At 19.6% G+C, this 18,679-nt stretch overlaps 7 protein-coding genes across 7 annotated transcripts; 3 read left to right on the forward strand and 4 right to left on the reverse strand.

Moving 5' to 3' along the window:
• Positions 1-228: 228 nt before the first annotated feature.
• On the reverse strand, positions 229-2,757 carry PGAL8A_00253300 (conserved Plasmodium membrane protein, unknown function; the record flags this gene model as incomplete). The annotated part of the gene is made up of 1 exon (XM_028671272.1): positions 229-2,757. The coding sequence occupies one exon, from the start codon at positions 2,755-2,757 to the stop codon at positions 229-231; it is 2,529 nt and encodes an 842-aa protein (XP_028527941.1).
• An 870-nt stretch (positions 2,758-3,627) lies between these two features.
• On the forward strand, positions 3,628-4,419 carry PGAL8A_00253400 (conserved Plasmodium protein, unknown function; the record flags this gene model as incomplete). The annotated part of the gene is made up of 1 exon (XM_028671273.1): positions 3,628-4,419. The coding sequence occupies one exon, from the start codon at positions 3,628-3,630 to the stop codon at positions 4,417-4,419; it is 792 nt and encodes a 263-aa protein (XP_028527942.1).
• A 1,145-nt stretch (positions 4,420-5,564) lies between these two features.
• Positions 5,565-6,994, reverse strand: CK2beta2 (casein kinase II beta chain, putative; the record flags this gene model as incomplete). Its single annotated transcript, XM_028671274.1, has 2 exons — positions 5,565-6,254; positions 6,611-6,994. The coding sequence occupies 2 exons, from the start codon at positions 6,992-6,994 to the stop codon at positions 5,565-5,567; spliced, it is 1,074 nt and encodes a 357-aa protein (XP_028527943.1).
• A 1,546-nt stretch (positions 6,995-8,540) lies between these two features.
• Positions 8,541-9,877, reverse strand: SPECT1 (sporozoite protein essential for cell traversal, putative; the record flags this gene model as incomplete). The annotated part of the gene is made up of 5 exons (XM_028671275.1): positions 8,541-8,914; positions 9,098-9,171; positions 9,360-9,490; positions 9,581-9,663; positions 9,811-9,877. 5 exons carry the CDS (start codon positions 9,875-9,877, stop codon positions 8,541-8,543), a joined length of 729 nt encoding a protein of 242 aa, XP_028527944.1.
• Positions 9,878-12,095: 2,218 nt separating this feature from the next.
• On the forward strand, positions 12,096-14,774 carry MyoA (myosin A, putative; the record flags this gene model as incomplete). The annotated part of the gene is made up of 3 exons (XM_028671276.1): positions 12,096-12,191; positions 12,299-12,436; positions 12,555-14,774. The coding sequence occupies 3 exons, from the start codon at positions 12,096-12,098 to the stop codon at positions 14,772-14,774; spliced, it is 2,454 nt and encodes an 817-aa protein (XP_028527945.1).
• Positions 14,775-15,310: 536 nt separating this feature from the next.
• On the reverse strand, positions 15,311-15,679 carry PGAL8A_00253800 (transcription activator, putative; the record flags this gene model as incomplete). Its single annotated transcript, XM_028671278.1, has 3 exons — positions 15,311-15,333; positions 15,407-15,499; positions 15,619-15,679. The coding sequence occupies 3 exons, from the start codon at positions 15,677-15,679 to the stop codon at positions 15,311-15,313; spliced, it is 177 nt and encodes a 58-aa protein (XP_028527946.1).
• Positions 15,680-16,779: 1,100 nt separating this feature from the next.
• On the forward strand, positions 16,780-18,531 carry PEPCK (phosphoenolpyruvate carboxykinase, putative; the record flags this gene model as incomplete). The annotated part of the gene is made up of 1 exon (XM_028671279.1): positions 16,780-18,531. The coding sequence occupies one exon, from the start codon at positions 16,780-16,782 to the stop codon at positions 18,529-18,531; it is 1,752 nt and encodes a 583-aa protein (XP_028527947.1).
• Between the last annotated feature and the right edge of the window lie 148 nt (positions 18,532-18,679).

Below are 18,679 nucleotides of genomic sequence, written 5' to 3' on the forward strand. Positions count from 1 at the left end.
AAAAAAAAAATTATTAAGTTATAATATACAAATGAATAGAAGTTAAATTTAAGATACTTAAAACTTTTAAAAAGTGTATTTATAATATAAAGTTGAAATAATATATTTATATGTACAATTTATGTAAGTTAAGAAATTTTATTAACACATGTAATAAAAAAAAAACAACCATAAAATATAACATGTACTTTTCATTAAACATAAAAAATGATATTATATAAAGTTGTATTAAATCAAATAAAGTTGACATTTTTTTTTAAATATTATATTATACAAATACTTATAATCTGTAATATTATCGTCATTATAATTTATATGTTTTATAATATAACCATAAATATACAAAAAAAAATTTTTCTTAATACTTTTGTCATTATATAAATAGTAATTATTGTTCTTATCCTTTATACTTAAGACACCTGTTTTATTAAAAAAAAAAGGAAAAACATAATAATAATCAAATATATCCTTATTTTTTAAAATGAAAGGATTAAAATAGTTTTCAGAATTATTAGGAAAACTGTAATAAATAAAAAAATGCTTTGGGCCATCTACTTCTATTATATTATTGTTAAAAGATATATCACAATAAAAGGTTAAAATATTTTTCTCATTAAACAAATTAGAATCATTTAGTTTTTTTAAATTACTGCTTATATAATAGTGGGTTAGACTAGTTTGAATTTTGTTATTTTTATTTTTTTTTATATTATTAAATATATATGATTCTTCCATATATTTTTTATTTTTATTTTGTTGTTTTTCTTCAATATTATGATTATTAATAATTTTTAGTTTAAATATTTTGTATACATTAAATAAAAATAATAAAAAAGGGTTTACATTTTTTAATTTTTCTCTTACGTATTTTTTGTAAGTATAATTGTTATAAGCATTTTTGTATAATATTCTTAATAAAAGAGAATTTTTTCTTTTTAAGGAATTACATTTATTATCATCTTCATTCATTATTAAAATCGATCTCTTATAAAAAAGAGATGACTTATTTTTTTTCATTTTTTTTGTTGATACAATAGAAGCTTTTTGCATTAAGGAAAAAAGGATTGGCATACAATTTTGAACATAAACTGATAAGAGTATAATATTTGATAAAAGTATATCTGATAAATACAAGTAGAAATTATTATATTTTTTACTTACAAAACACTTATTTTTATATATATAATTTTCCAGAAAATGTTTTGTTTTATCGTTTTTATTTTTCTCCACACACATTATATTGTAAAATAAGTATTTGAACAAACTAAAAATACTGTATTCAAAATATGTTAAAACATGATATGAATTTTTTTTATATTTATATGTTTTGTTGTATAACATATTATATATTTTTAAATTTTCTAAATATTCCTTTTTGTAAACATCATTATAAAAATCATCAGGAAATAAAAAGTTTATATCATTTTCTTTTTTGTCTTTTTTTTTAATTTGGGAGATTAAAATTGTGTCAATATATTTATTAATTGCATCAAGAATTATTATCTTATTGAAGTCATTAAGAATCTTGTAATTCCAAAAAAACAAATTAAACTTTATTAGCAAAATATTATAAATATAAGTATATTGTAAATTATATTTCTGTAATAAACAAAATATTAATGAAGAGTAATAGATAGATTTATTAAATAAAATAGAGTTAAAATATAAATAAATTATAATATAGATATATTTTTTTATATTTATAATATTTAAGAATTTAACAGCGTTAAAATAATTTTTCAAAATATTTAAATTTAAAAGTTTATCATTATGTTTTTTTTTTAAAATTTTATATTTAATATACTGCTCTTTTATGCTTTTATTTAAAATTTTATTTAAAATGTTCTTACAAGCATTAACATTATTTAACATAATTTCTTTAATGGAAATTTCTTTTTGAAACACTTTCCTTTTATTCAATATGTATGTATGGGTTTGATAAATTATGCTCTTAGAAATATATATATATAATAAGCATATTTTATTACTTAAATTATTATCGAACGCAGTTGAAATCTGGTTATTTGTATCAATATTTTTTTCAGTATTATCTTCAAACGTTTCGTATTTATTATTGTTACTATCCTTATAGGTAGTAACTTTATCTACTTTATCGTATTTATAAAATTTTCCATTTATATTATCATCTAAATGTAAATGATATTCATATCCCCTAGTTATATTTATATTTGAATATATATTTGATAGGATATTTAAATTTTCAATGCTTAGAATGTTACAATTTTTAGATAAATGAAATAAATAAAAATCCAATGAATACAAAAAGAAATCAGTATATAAGTTATATTTATTTATCACATTTACTGTTTCTTTATTTTCTTTTATTTTAAAATAAAAACTTGAGTGAAAATAAAAAAACTTTCTGAAAACAAAATTATGAACATATATAGATGAGTTGTAAAAAAAGTTTTTTTGGTCTTGGTACTCTCTTATATTTCTTGAATACAGCAACATTAACAAATTTAATAGCTTCTTTTTTGCATTTTTCTCATTAAAAAATTGAAAATATTTATATAAAACTAAATTAGGATTTTTAAAATAGGGAGCATTTAAAATATTATTAGATTCAGTAATATTTTCATAGTTATTAAGTAAGGTTATCAACTTAATATATGCATCAATATTTATCTTAGAAAAATTATATAAGTAAAACTTAATTAAAAATGAATTTGATATATTTTCATAATTGTTAACTTCACATGTTAATCTTCTGCGTATTAAGAAAAACATTTTCATTTTTCTTAATTATATTTAAGTAATATTTATATACAATTAAAAAAAAAAAAAAGTTTCAAAACTTCTAAGTCATTTTAATGCATCTTATAGATAACTTGTAGAAATTTAAAGACTTTTATCTTCTTGATTATAAATCTTCTTCAAATATATCTTAAAGAATTACACCTGTTGTACATCTTTCCATTAAAAAAATTAAAATAACATAAAATAAATAAAATAGAAAATTATAATTTATTTATGTATATTTTTTAAATAACTTTCTTTATACTTATTTCTATATTAATTTTTCATCTTGAAAAAAATAATAATAAATTTATTTCATAAGAAATAATGGTGTTTAACTAAATGAAGAAAAAAAAAAAAAAAAAAATATAGTAATATATAATTATAAAGAATAAAAAATTATTATACCCTTAAAATTATATATAATGAAAAAGTAACAATATAATTTAGAACTATAATTTTATGTTTTAATTAGTAAATATTAAATTTTTTTTTATATTACAAAAAATATGGAAATATTTTAGATTAAAAATACTCTTTTAATTAAGAAAACTGTTAAAATGAATTAAGATAAAAAGAATTAATCAGTTAATTTAGAAATAGCTTTTTTTTTTTTTATTGTATATTTTTTTTTATTTTTTTAGTTAAAAATGGTTAAATATTTTAATTTTTTTTACTTTATTTATTGAGTAAAATATTTGTAAATATATATATAAAATAAATATATTTTTAAATAGCATTTAAATTTTTAATGAATATAAAAACATATAAAGGTTTATATCTATTTTTATATAATTAAATTTAAGGGATGTATATATTGTTTGCATACTTGTTTGGAAAAATTTCCATCTTGTAAATAAAAAGAAAATGGTTATATTAAAAAATCTGATTAACGGTTTCTCTAAAAACAAAAAATTTTTAGTTTTTCGCAATTTTTGTGAATACAAAAAAATTTATTATAATGGGCCAAAACATACGTATATAAATTCAGGTTTTGAATTAAAAAATGAAGACACAGAAAAGTTGATTGATTTAGTTAAAGAAAGCTTAAAATTAAAACTTCTAACACATTCATATTGTTCAGAAGACATTGGAAAACACTATTTAGAACTAGCAATATTAGAACATAAAAATTTACTATTAAATGATTCTAAAAATCATTATTTTAAAAGCTACGAAATTTTTAAAAAAATTAATGGAGAATTGAGTATAATGTGTGCTAATATTCAAACATATATAGGTGTTGTTTATAAAGATCTAGGAGATTTAGAAAAGTCGGAAGAATTTTTACAGTTGTCTTTGGCAAATAAAAAACTAATAATCAAAGATAAAAGTTATTTAATTATTGATACCTTAAACAATCTTGGTTCTTTATATCAACATAAAAAAAAATATAATGAATCTGTGGAATACTTTGAGGAATGTATAAGAATTTTAATATCTTCACCTATAGAATTAAATAAAAATGAACAGATAGCATTGTGCTATTATAACCTATCTTTTTCATATATTGGTTTAAATGATTTAAATTCAGCTATAACTTGTCTAATTAGATCATATACAATTGCTCAAAATACTTTTGGTCCGGATCATAATCTAACAGTTAGGATTAAAAATTTACATGAACGTTTAAAAAATGAAACAGACTCAAATAAATAAAAAAATATCTTTTTCAAAAATTTATTTAAAAAATTATAAATAATAAAAATTAATTTTTTTTCTTTTGGCACATATAAATAATGCAAGATAAATGAAAAAAAAAAAATGTATAATACAACTCCTTTATTTTAATAATAATTTGTGTTTACTACATAAATTGTTTTTTTTAACAATTTAAAAAAATGTATATTATTTATTCAACTTTTATTGAAATTTTTATTTTAAATATTATTTGTTAAATTTTATTATAGAATATAACAAGTATTTTTTGAGTTCATTTATATATATATATATATAATTTTTTTTTTTTCTTTTATTCTGATTCAAAATATTGCATTTACAACAAAAAAATAAAATAAAAAAAGTTTAATAAAAATATTATTTAATACAACTTATATCCTTTTTAGTACTACAAAATATTTTAAAAATTTTTTTTTTTTTATATAATCTTTAAAAAGAAAAGAGAATATATAATATTACAAAAAATTCATTTTAGTCATTAAATAAAATAATCATTTACATAAATAAAAAATGTACATATAAATTTATAAAATAATATATTTAAAAAGAAAAAAAAAAATAAATCTTCTTTTTATAAATACCATTAAAGTGCACATTTGCTTGTACTATTATAAAACAATTTTAATAATATTTTAAAAAATTTAAAAGGCTCATGTAGAAATCTTTAATGTTATATTTATTATAAATGAAAAAAAAAAAAAAAAAAATATATATATATATATATATATATATATATATATATATATATATAAATTTATAATGAATAAATATTAATATAAAAATGAGGATACAAATTTAATTTTTCTATGGTTTATCTTTTTATATATTTTTTAATTTTTTTACTTTTAATTATTATGTCTAATTTGATCAATGTTTCTATTAAAATAGTAATTTAAAGACAATTATTATATTATAATATTATTACTATTATAATAATTTTAATTAATATAATTATAAAAATAAGTTATGCTCTTGGTATAATAATAATTCATTTTTATTTTTATTATTATAAAAACTATTTGTTAACTTAGAATAACTATTATTCTATGTTTTATTATTATAATTGTTATTATTACAATAAAAAAGTATTTTATTATTTTAATATTATTTATTGATAAATAAGATTATGAATATTCTTCTGATGATTCACTATTATCTTTATTAACATCCATATATAACGTTTCTCTCATGTCTCTATTTATTGTAAATCCACAAATTTGTGGGGTATAATAAACTTTCTTCTTATCAGAAGTAATATTAAATGATAAAGCAAAAAAAGATGCAAAACTAGTTCCAAAATAGGATCCATCTAATTGATTAAGTAAGGAATTTTTATGTGGATAATATGTCTCACAACATCTAGGACAATATAAGAGGGGACTTAAAAATTTAGGAACTTCAGATATAGCTGTTGGTAATAGCTTTGCATTATCACAATAAATACTTGGGCAAGTACCATAAATACCAGCTTTATATTTTTCTCTCATTAATGCTAAACCTTTAGATGTTAAAATAAAGCGACTATGTATCAATCCATATAAGCAAGCAGCATTCTGCTCATATATATCTTTATTTTTATATAGTTCTTCAGAACCACGATTTATTTCATCGTCATCTTCATCATAATCATCATCTTCATCGTCATCATCATCTTCATCATCATCTTCATCCAGTATAATTTTTAATAACTTCTTGAAATGAGGAACCTTATTTTGTAATCCAATTAAATTAAATTCATCTCTTATAAAATCTTCATCTACTTCTACTAAAAATATATTTTGTTTCAATTGGCAAAACCATTCAATCCAAGAAACCTGAAATATAATAAATAAAAGAAAATTTTTTTTATGTAGATAACGAAAAATATAAATGTATATATGGATAAATACATAAAAATTAATCATGAATATAATTTACAAAAAAATAATTTGTCAAAAAAATTTAAAAAAAATAAAATAATAAATATATATATAAATTAATTTAATCTTAGAGTCAAAAAGAAGAAAAAATAAGAATATTTTTTTTATGTTTTTAAATATATAAATTTATATTTCCATTAATATTTTTGTATCTATTTCATTGTTGTAGTGTTTTATTTTATTTTTTTTACATTTAATTTTGTCCTATTTAATACTTTTATTATCATTTTATTTTATATATTTTCTCTTACCGTAGCTTCGTTAAAATCGTCTTCATCATATTCATCATCGTCATCATCATCATCATCGTCATCATCATCATCATCATCGTCATCATCATCGTCATCATCATCTTCTTCTTCCTCTTCTTCTTCTTCTTCCTCTTCTTCTTCCTCTTCTTCCTCCTCTTCTTCTTCCTCTTCTTCCTCCTCTTCTTCATTTTCATCTTCTTTCTCTTTTTGTTTTTCTCCATCTAAGATGTAATTCTCTTCATTTTCTTCTTTTATGTATTCTGCTTCTTTAAAGTCATCATTTTTAATAGCATTGCAAAAGGATGTATCAGATAATTCTATTTCTCCAGCCATATTTTCTTGTAATATTTCATTTGAACTTTCATCATTTGAGATATACTCCATAATATTTTTATATTTTTATATATAAATATAATTTAATAGTTATTACTTTTTTTTTTTTTTTTTTTTATTCAAAAATAAAAATCTACTAAAATATGCTTAATAACTATAACTTGTGAAATACTTTAGAGGTTTATCAGATTTATACATATATTTATTCACTATATATTTCATTAACTTTTTGTTTGCGTTATTTTCTTTTGTTAGTTTTTTTTTTTTTAGATTTTTATAACATTGATACAAAATATAAAAAAAAAAAAATTATGCGTAAATTACAATAATATAAACAAACATATTCGTACAAATACATTTATATATGCTCATTTCTTTTTCTATGTATCATTTTAAAAAAATAAAAAATAAAATTGCATATATACCATTAAATATGTTAATATATTTTATATACAAACAATTATTTTTAATAAATTTTGTTCCTTTACATTTATGTAAATAAACAAAGGTAAAAAATATTATGCTGACGTAAATTTTTTTTTAAGAAATAAAAAAAGGCTAATTGAAAATATAGTGTATTTTTTTTTCTTTTTCAAATATTTATAAAATTTTCTTATTTATTTTTTATATATATAAAGTTATTATCCTTTTATAATATATAATAAAATTTTTTAAACGTTTAGGAGATTTAAAAAATTAAACCTCAGTTATTTAAGATATATTTTTAAATTTATTCCTTTTATGTATATTTTTATTTATCATATATCTTATTGATCCATTATAAAAAATTCGCAAAATTAACTTTTTTATTTTCCTTCTATTACTAATTTTAATTAATTTTATTTAACTAGCATAATTAAATTATTTAATTTTTATATTTTTTATAAAAAATGAAAACTAACATTTAAGAAATAAAATTACCTTAATATATTTATACATAGAACTATTTTATATTAAATTAGTTTTGAAGGTAGTATAAAATTATTTTGTTACAAAATATTGTTAAAATATAAAAAACAATAATATATAAAAATGGATACTAGTAAAAAAAAGTAAAAATAAAAGTAATCATTTTATGTAAAAGATAAATTATAAGGTAAAGATTTTTACAAAATAAACGTTAATTTTTCCCATTATTATATATTAAATTATTTTTAATACTATTAAAAATATATATAAAAAATGAAACATTAAAAAACATTAAAACCGAAAAATTAAGTATAATCACAATTGTATCAAACAAACCAAAAAAAATTGCTAAAAATAATTCAGAAAGAAATTAAAAATACATAAAATAATAAAATTAACAAAAAATAATAAAAAAATTAAATAAAATGAAATATAAAAAATCAAAAACAGAAACAAAAAATAACAAAAAATCATTAATTTTTTTAAGATCTTTAATATTTTTTATAAAAAATATAACATATCACATACATTTGTCTTTTTTTTTTTTTTTTTTATTTAATAGTTTTAAAAGATACAACTTATTACATTGTTGAAAGAATTAAGGAATTTCTTTTTCAAAAATAATTTCTATTTAACTTTATATAGGAACTATGTGTTTTAAAAATTGTAAAATTTAGTTTAAAATGTGTTATAATAATATATGACTTAATTCTTTGCTCATTTCATTAATGATCTCATCTAGCTTAACAATAAATTTGTTATAAACAGATTTTAAAAAATTAGTTGACTCTGATTCTTTTATATCTTCATTTTCTAACGTTTTATATTTTAGTAACTCTTTTTTTAATTTATCAGAAAGTTTTCTTTCAATCCTCAGTGCTTCTAATGTTTCATTTTTTATATTTTGATTTCCAAATTTTAAAATTGCGTGATATTTATTGAATATATTTAATTCTATTAATTTTTTCAATTTACATAAAATAGAATCGGATACTTCTTTAATTTTATTTTTATGACTGATCATATTCTCATCTGACGAATTGAAAATGGAACTTTTGTTATCTGTAAAAAAAAATAGGTGTTATTCGCATTCAATAAAGTTTAAAATGTTTTTGCATTACAAACATTAAAAGGTACATATTAATATAAAAGTAAAAAAATTATTTTTAATATTAAAAAAAATGTAATAATGATTTATGAATTTTTTTTTTTTTTTTTTTTTTTTGTGATGAAAAGAAATAATACTTTCTATAAATTCTTGAAGTAACCCATTTAAAACATTTAGTTTTTCATCAATAGAAAAGCTATATTTTGAAATGCTGATAAAAGAAAAAAAAAAATAAATCCATATATATAGTGGAAACAAAATTTTATAATACTTTATATTAATAATTTTTCCTTAATATAATTTTTTATATTATGGAATATAAATGGAATTTATGATAGATATTAAAGGAAAAAAAAAAATATATGTTAAAAATATAATATTCTATATTTTTTAACAAACATTTTTACAACATCATCCGATATCTCTTTAAATGAAGCTTCTGTATCAAGAAAAGTATCTCTTACAAAAATTTTTGCAGTATTTACATCATTGCTAAATTCTTCATTTATTTTTTCAAGATCATCTATAATCTAATAAAGAAAAAAATAAATAATAATTATATAAAATGAAAAAACTCCTTTTTTATTTTAACTAGTATACATATATTTTAATTGCTTTACCTGAAACTTCAAATTTTCATTATCATTTTCTTTTCTGAAGTATTTTTCAGCTACAAAATTATTTTTTTTTGATAAAGTGTTATCTATAAAAAAAATAAATTTTGCTTTATTTTTTGTAAATATTTATACATTTTCTTTTAAATGTTTTCTTATGTTTTATCTTTTCTTATTTCTTTTTTTTTTATAAAAACTTAAAACGTTTTCAGTTTAGAATAATTTTAATAATTTACTTAATCTCAAAGATAATGCATATTTTAATAATGTTAAAAAAAAAAATAAATAAATTTTGTGTTTCATTTTTTCAAATATTAGACAGAATGTAAAAAAAATCATAAATTGGCTTTAAGATATTCTTTTATTTCATTTGCTTTTTTCTATATTTAAATGTATAATTATGTCTTCAATTAAAATTTTTTTAAATAAAAATGTTAATTAAAAAAAAATTTCATCATATTTAAAAAATATCTGGAAGAATAAGAAAAAAATTATCTAATATATGTTTCAATTTTAAAAGAAAAGTTACCGAGAAATACAAATATTACGTTGAAATATTTTATTTCAAGATTTAATTCTATAAGTAAAAATTAAATCATTTTATGGAACATTTTTGGTCACCATATAGGTTAATGATATTAGGTTGTGTAATATTTTTTTTTAAAAAATATACAACGTTTAAAGTAAACTTGTTAAAAAGAGGTATGAACAAGAGCTCAATGAATATTTATACAAATAATATGAGCATGCAAAGAACTACAGCTAGTTATAAGAATCAAAGGTAAAAAATAGTTTATAATTTAACTTTTCATGATTCTTAAAAAATTTCTTTCAAATTGAACTACCGAAAAGTTAATGTATATAATATATAAACTATTTTTAAAATTGAAAAATAGTGTAAATTAATAAATAAGGCAAATATAAATAAAAAAAGTTTCTCATATAGTGTGTATAAATTTTTTAACATGCATTATTAAAGAAAAAAGAAAAATTAAGCTATATATACATGTCGAATAAATTCAAATAAATGGTCCTTAACTTTTTTTATTTTTATTACAAATTTTAAGACATTAAAAATTTAAACAATAAAAGAAATTATATTTTATGTAATTAAAACTTTTTCTATAAGTTCTTTTTAAAATTAAATTTTGTCATCACATGTTCAACAATAAAAGCGTAATAAATAATTTTTTCAATAGACAAAGAAAATAATAAATTTATTTAATCAAATTTATTTAAGACTAGCTTTTCTCAGAAAAATTAAAAATAAAAAGTATGTATGAATGTATTATTATTCCTAAAAATTTTATTACTTCCATTCTTTTTGAGGCATTAAAAAAAAATCTTTTATTTACTCTCAAGTATTTATATATAAAATAACTAAAACTTAATGCATATATTTTTTTCTTATAATTTATTGAATCTTAATAAAATAAATAGGTAATTTATTTAATTTTCTCAAAATATAATATGAAGTTATAAAAAAAAATTAGGTGTAAATTCAGCATCTTACTAAACGCTGTTAAAAAAAAATTATATTTTTAAATTATTCCATTCTAAATAATGTAAATATAAAAATATATAAAAAATTATAAAATTAAACATTTATAAAATAACTTAAGAAGATATCTTATCATATGAAATAATTATATATTTGTATAATTTTAAAAAAATTATTGTTTATAAAAAGCAGCATTATTGCTTGTAAAGTATGAAAAAATAGAGAACATAATTTTTTTTTTTTTTTTATATTACCTATGAATATTTAAAAATATAGTTAGAAGTGATCCAAAATCCTTAATTAAAAAAAAAAAAATGTAAATATTTAATATTTTACATTTGCAAAAAATGAGCAAGCTATAACTTGAGAACAACTGTTTAATAAAAATTTTCTACGCAACATTCTCTACAAAATTTAAATTCTACCGTAAAAAATTAATTTTTTTTTTTATTTCAAAAAGTTTTTTTTCATATAAATTATATCATATTCAGATTTAAATATAAATATTTTTCTATATTTTACATTATAATATTTATTTTAAAAATATAGCTTAATCTTTTTTTTTTTTTTTTTTTATTTGCACACTCTTTAGTTATATGTAAAAATATATGATGCATGGAATATAAAAAAAAAAAAAAGCTTCGGAGTTTAACAAAAAAAAAATTTAAAAAAAATTACATGTTCATATAATTAACATATTAATATTTTATTTATTGTTAAGTTTACTTTTTTTTTTTATTTTTATGTAGTAATTTTCTTTTCTTTTTTATATTATTATTAACATAAAATCCTGGCTCCTAATTTTTGTATTAAAATGTTGTTTTAATTCGTTGCTAAAAAAAAATATTTTTTTTGTAATTTTTGTTCTTGTGTTTTTTTTTGTTTTTTTTCTTATTATATACTTTTAAATTTTCTCTTTTTCATTCTTTTTTTTTTTTTTAGTACTTGAATCTGTTCTTTTTACGTTTTTTCAACTTACACTATATTTTTTGTTTTATTTTTAACTTTCTTATACAAAAAATGGCTGTTACAAATGAGGAAGTAAAAACTGCAGGTAAAATTGTTAGAAGAGTTTCAAATATTGAAGCTTTTGATAAAAGTGGAACAGTTTTTAAGGTTATAATAAATAATTATTTAAAATGTTTTATGATATTTATGTGTTTTTTGTATTAACTAAATTATAAGCTTTGTTATTATAAATTCTTATTTTTTTTATTATATAGGGATATCAAGTATGGACTGATATTTCTCCATCAATTGAAAAAGATCCTAATATTATGTTTGTTAAATGTGTTGTACAACAAGGGTCTACAAAAGAAAAATTAACTGTTGTTCAAATTGATCCTCCAGGACAAGGAACTGTTATTAATTATAAAAAAAAAGAAAAAAAAAAATTTATATTGAGATTTAAATATAATGAAAATATTAAAATTAAATACTAATTTTATAATTATTAATTCTTTTCTTTTTCTTTCGTAGCCATATGAAATTGCAGCAACTCATGCATGGAATTGTAATTCACAAGTAGATCCTATGTCGTTTGGTGATATAGGTTTATTAAATCACACAAATATTCCATGTGTACTAGATTTTTTAAAGCAAAGGTATTTAAAAAACCAAATATATACCACAGCTGTTCCACTTATTGTTGCAATAAATCCATATAAAGACTTAGGGAACACAACTAATGAATGGATTCGTAAGTATCGTGATACAGTGGATTATTCTAGATTACCACCACATATTTTTTCAAGTGCAAGAGAAGCTCTTTCAAATCTTCATGGTGTTAACAAGAGTCAAACTATTATTGTTTCAGGTGAATCTGGTGCAGGAAAAACAGAAGCAACAAAACAAATTATGAGATATTTTGCTTCATCAAAAAGTGGAAGCATGGACTTACGTATACAAACAGCAATTATGGCAGCTAATCCTGTTCTTGAAGCTTTTGGAAATGCCAAAACCATAAGAAATAACAATTCATCACGTTTTGGTCGTTTCATGCAACTGATTATATCCCACGAAGGAGGTATTAAGAATGGTTCCGTAGTTGCTTTTTTATTAGAAAAATCAAGAATCATAACCCAAGATGATAATGAAAGGTCATACCATATCTTTTATCAATTTCTTAAGGGTGCAAATAATAACATGAGATCTAAATTTGGTTTGAAAGGTATTAAAGATTACGCACTTTTGAATCCTAATTCAACAGAAGTAGATGGTGTGAATGATAAAAAGGATTTTGAAGAAGTTCTTGAATCATTAAAAAATATGGATTTAAGTGATGAACAAATAGAAGTAATTTTTTCCATTGTAGCTGGTATTTTAACATTGGGAAATGTTAAATTAATTGAAAAAGCAGAATCTGGTTTAACTGACGCCGCAGCTATTAATGATGCAGATATGCAAACATTCAACAAAGCATGTGAATTAATGTTTCTAGATCCAGAATCAGTAAAGAAAGAACTATTAATTAAAATAACTGTAGCTGGTGGAAATAAAATTGAAGGAAGATGGAATAAAAAGGATGCAGAAGTGTTGAAATCATCTCTATGCAAAGCTATGTATGAAAAATTATTTTTATGGATCATTAAGCATCTAAATAGTAGAATTGAACCAAAAGATGGATTTAAAGTATTTATGGGTATGTTAGATATATTTGGTTTTGAAGTATTTAAAAACAACTCACTTGAACAACTATTTATTAATATCACAAATGAAATGCTTCAAAAAAATTTCATTGATATTGTTTTTGAAAGAGAATCTAAATTATATAGAGAAGAAGGAATTTCAACAGCTGAATTGAAGTATACAAGTAACAAAGCAGTAATTGATGTACTTTGTGATAAAGGAAAATCTGTGCTTTCATATTTAGAAGATCAATGTCTTGCACCTGGAGGAACAGACGAAAAATTTGTTAGTGCTTGTACTACAAACCTAAAAGGAAACGATAAATTTACTCCCGCTAAAGTTGCATCAAATAGAAATTTTATAATACAACACACTATAGGTCCAATTCAATACTGTGCAGATAATTTTTTACTTAAAAACAAAGATGTTTTAAGAGCAGAACTTGTAGAACTAATCAACAATTCTGAAAATGAAATAGTAAAACAGTTGTTTGAAGGACAAATCATAGAAAAAGGTAAAATGGCTAAGGGATCTTTAATAGGTTCCCAGTTCTTAAATCAATTAACATCATTAATGGCATTAATAAATAGTACAGAACCACATTTTATCCGTTGTATTAAACCAAATGAGAACAAAAAACCTCTGGAGTGGTGTGAACCAAAAATATTAATTCAGCTTCATGCATTATCAATTTTAGAAGCACTTGTTCTACGTCAATTAGGATATTCATATAGAAGGTTATTTGAAGAATTCTTATATCAATTTAAATTTGTAGACATTGCCATTGCTGAAGACGAATCTCTTGACTGTAAAACAAGATGCATGAAGTTATTGGATGCATCAGGAATTCCTAAGGATATGCTTAAAATTGGAAAAACAATGGTGTTTTTGAAACAAGATGCAGCAAAATTATTAACCAAAATCCAAAGAGAAAAACTAATAGAATGGGAAAAATGTGTATGTGTTATTGAAGCTGCAATTCTTAAACATAAGTATAAACAAAGAGTTAATGAAAATATTCCTTCACTTATTAGGGTTCAAGCTCATATAAGAAAAAGATTAGTTGCATAAATAAATAAGGATTAAAATAAAATCATATACAGTTATATTGCATTTTTGCATATAAAAAAGAAACTATTTATTCAGACAAAGAATTTTTTACCTACATATTTATTTTTTATTTATATTTTTTTTTTTCTATTTTCTATTTGGTTATTTTTACTTTCCATTTTACTTAAAATATAAAGGATGTTCATTCATATACATTAATGAGTATTATTACTTCATTAAATTTATAAACTCTTATTTACAGATAAATATGTAAATTTTTTTTCTTCAGTATAAATTGTTCTAGGTTATATATATATATATATATGCTTAAAGTTTTTTTTTTTTTTTTTTGTGTGAAAGACTGTTTTGTAAATTATAGAAAACAAAAAATTTCTAATTGTGAACATATATTTTAATAAAAAATTTACAGCTTTAATAATTTATCAAAACATTTAAAAAGGAGAATTGTAAAATTAAAAAAAAATTATATACCAAATATTTAAAAAAAAAAAATATAGGAAAGATAACAAATTTTAGTAAACAAATCCATTAATAATTTAGCGGGCTTCATATTGCATAACTATAAAAAAAAAAATTAAAAAAAAATCAATGAAAATAAAAAAAATTTTATAAGAATTTTAAAACTCAATTACCTCTTCTACTTCTTTTTTTAAAGAATATTTTTGATCCACAATTTTTGCATCTAAGTGAAGCATTTGGCGGTATTACAGTGTCAATCCCACATTCTAACAATAAATAAATTAGTAATAAAAAAAAATATTAAAAAAATTTTCCATATAAATAAAATTAATAAACAAAAAAAATAAATGTTTTAAAAAAAAAAATAATTTTTTATAAAGAATACCTCCACATATATAAACTACAGGTTCAGTTGAAATATCTTCATCTTGTTCTCTTATATACATTTTTTTTTTTTTTTTATTTAAATAACAGTCTTTTAAAAGTTTAAATTTTAAAAATACTATTGAACTTTCACTTTTCAAATATATGTTATATGAAAATTCTCAAAAACATAATAAACCTTTTTATTATATTTTCTATTTTTATTTATTTATTAAATTTTTATTTTAAAAATAAAAAAACTTGCTCTTAAAATCAAAAATGTTAAACTTTTCACTAAAAAAAAAAGAAAACTTTTACATAATTTTATGATTCAAATTTTATTTTGAAAAATAATTTACTAACTTTTTTGTTTTTTTTTTAAAAAAAAAAAAAAAAATATACTTAAATTTTTTAAGCACAGTACAAATTGAATTTTAAAAATTGTAATCCCTATATTGAATAGGAACTAAGTAAATCCGAAATTTTTTAAATAATAAAATATGGAGCATGGGATAAATTGAAAAATAAATATATTTATAAAAAGGATGTTTAATTTAATTACTGTTTCGTGATTATTTTTCTATGTTTATGGAAAAACAAAAAATACAAAAAAAGTAAAAGATTATTAATTATTAATTTTTTTAAGTTTTTGAATAAAAAAAAAAAAAATGCATATTTTAGGAAAAAAAAAAAATTTTATTAAATATATTTTTTTTAATTATTTTACATATTCTTAAGTATTATTTTTTATTTTTATATAATATTTATTGTAAGAATGTCCTAAGAGTTAATTTTATGTATCTTCTTATTTATTTAAATTATCACCATTAATCTATTTAGTGTTATATTGTTACTTGTTTGGTGTATATTATTTTATGTCTCATTAGTCTCTTTTTTCTTCTTATCTCTTCAAGTATTACATGTGTTATAGAAAGATATGCATTTTTTGTTTTTTATATTGAAATTTTTAGTACATGCCTTTAAAATTCTTAATTAGTTTTTCTTTTTTTATTTATTTATTCAACAAAAATTTTAAGAAAAAATTAATTTTTTTTTTTTAAAATGAAAATTCTAAAAGATTTACATAACTTAAAAAATTATTAATTTTTTTTTTTTTTATTTTTCCTTTTCTAAATATCATTAAATTAATAATTAGAATTAATATTATAGTATCATAGTAAAAATGATTGAGAAATTATCTGAATGCGACTTATCAGAGAAAATGGAAGATATAAAGAAAATAATAATTGAAGAAATACGAAGGAACCTAATATACAAAAAACCAATAGGACCAATAATGAGTTCAAAGGATATATTAACTTTAAGTCAGGAACAAGAATCAAAGTTAACAGAAGAGGTACATGAATTAGGCTTACATGTTAATAGCATACATCACAATTCTACACCTGCATTTCTATATGAAATGGCATTAAAGTATGAGTCCAATTCTTATATAACAAGTACTGGAGCATTATGTTGTATATCAGGAGAAAAAACAGGTAGATCCCCTTCTGATAAAAGAATTGTTAAGGAGAAAAGTTCAGAAAATGACATATGGTGGGGAAATGTAAATATTCCAATTAAGGAAAAATCTTATGAAATAAATAAAAGTAGAGCAATAGACTATCTAAATTTACAACCCAATTTATATGTAATTGATGCATATGCAGGTTGGGATGAAAGATGCAGAATAAAAGTAAGAGTTATAACATCAAGAGCATACCATGCATTATTTATGTTAAATATGCTTATACCACCTAAGAATATGGAAGAAATTCAAAATTTTGTTCCAGATTTTATTATTTATAATGCTGGAGATTTTCCATCAAATCGATTAACAGAAGGTATGTCTAGTAAAACTTCAGTAATTTTGAATTTTGGGACAATGAATATGGTCATATTAGGTACACAATATGCAGGAGAAATGAAAAAAGGAATATTAACTTTATTTATGTATAAAATGCCAAAGGAAGGAAAGTTACCATTACATTCCTCATGCAATATAGGAGTAAATAATGATGTTACTTTATTTTTTGGTTTATCTGGAACAGGCAAAACAACTTTATCTGCAGATGCAAATAGGTATCTTATTGGAGATGATGAACATGTATGGACGGATGATGGCATTTTTAATATAGAAGGAGGATGTTATGCTAAATGTAAAGGATTGTCAAAGAAACAAGAACCAGAAATTTATAAAGCAATAAAATTTGGTGCAATACTAGAAAATGTAGTTATGGATCCAATTACTAGAGAAGTAGATTACAATGATTGTTCAATTACTGAAAATACGAGATGTGCTTATCCCTTATCTTATATAGACAATGCCAAAATACCTGCACATATAAACAGTCATCCCAAAAATATTATTTTACTAACTTGTGATGCCTTTGGTGTTATTCCTCCATTATGCAAATTAGATGTATATCAAATGATGTACCATTTTGTTAGTGGATACACAAGTAAAATGGCAGGAACAGAAGATGATATATTAAAACCGACAGCTACTTTTTCTTCTTGTTATGCTGCTCCATTTTTAGCTCTCCATCCAATGGTTTATGCAAAAATGTTAGCAGAAAAATATCAAAAACATAAAGCAAATGTATGGTTATTAAATACTGGTTGGATTTTTGGTCCATATGGATCTCAAAACGGTGTGAGAATACCATTAAAATATACTCGTACATTAGTAAATTATATACATGATGACAAACTAAATGATATTGAATACAAAAGAACTCCCATTTTTAATTTTAATATACCTGTTCATTTAGAAGGCATACCCGATGAGGTTTTGGATCCTTTAATTGGATGGAAAGACAAAGAAGATTATTTAAAAAATCTTCGTAATTTGGCTAATGAATTTATAAATAATTTTAAACTTTTCTCAGATAAAGCAGGTCCAGATATTATTTCTGGGGGACCTCAACTTTAAAAAAAAATATTAATTTTTTTTTTTTATTATAAAGAAATTTTATAATTATAATAGTTAAATTGGCATTATTCAATTGAAGCATAAACATATATGTTCTTAAGTTAAAAAGACATTCAGTTGGAGTGTGAATTTCATTCATTATTTAAAA

This window comes from Plasmodium gallinaceum (assembly GCF_900005855.1).
Source record: "Plasmodium gallinaceum strain 8A genome assembly, contig: PGAL8A_v1_76, whole genome shotgun sequence".
Lineage (NCBI taxonomy): Eukaryota > Apicomplexa > Aconoidasida > Haemosporida > Plasmodiidae > Plasmodium > Plasmodium gallinaceum.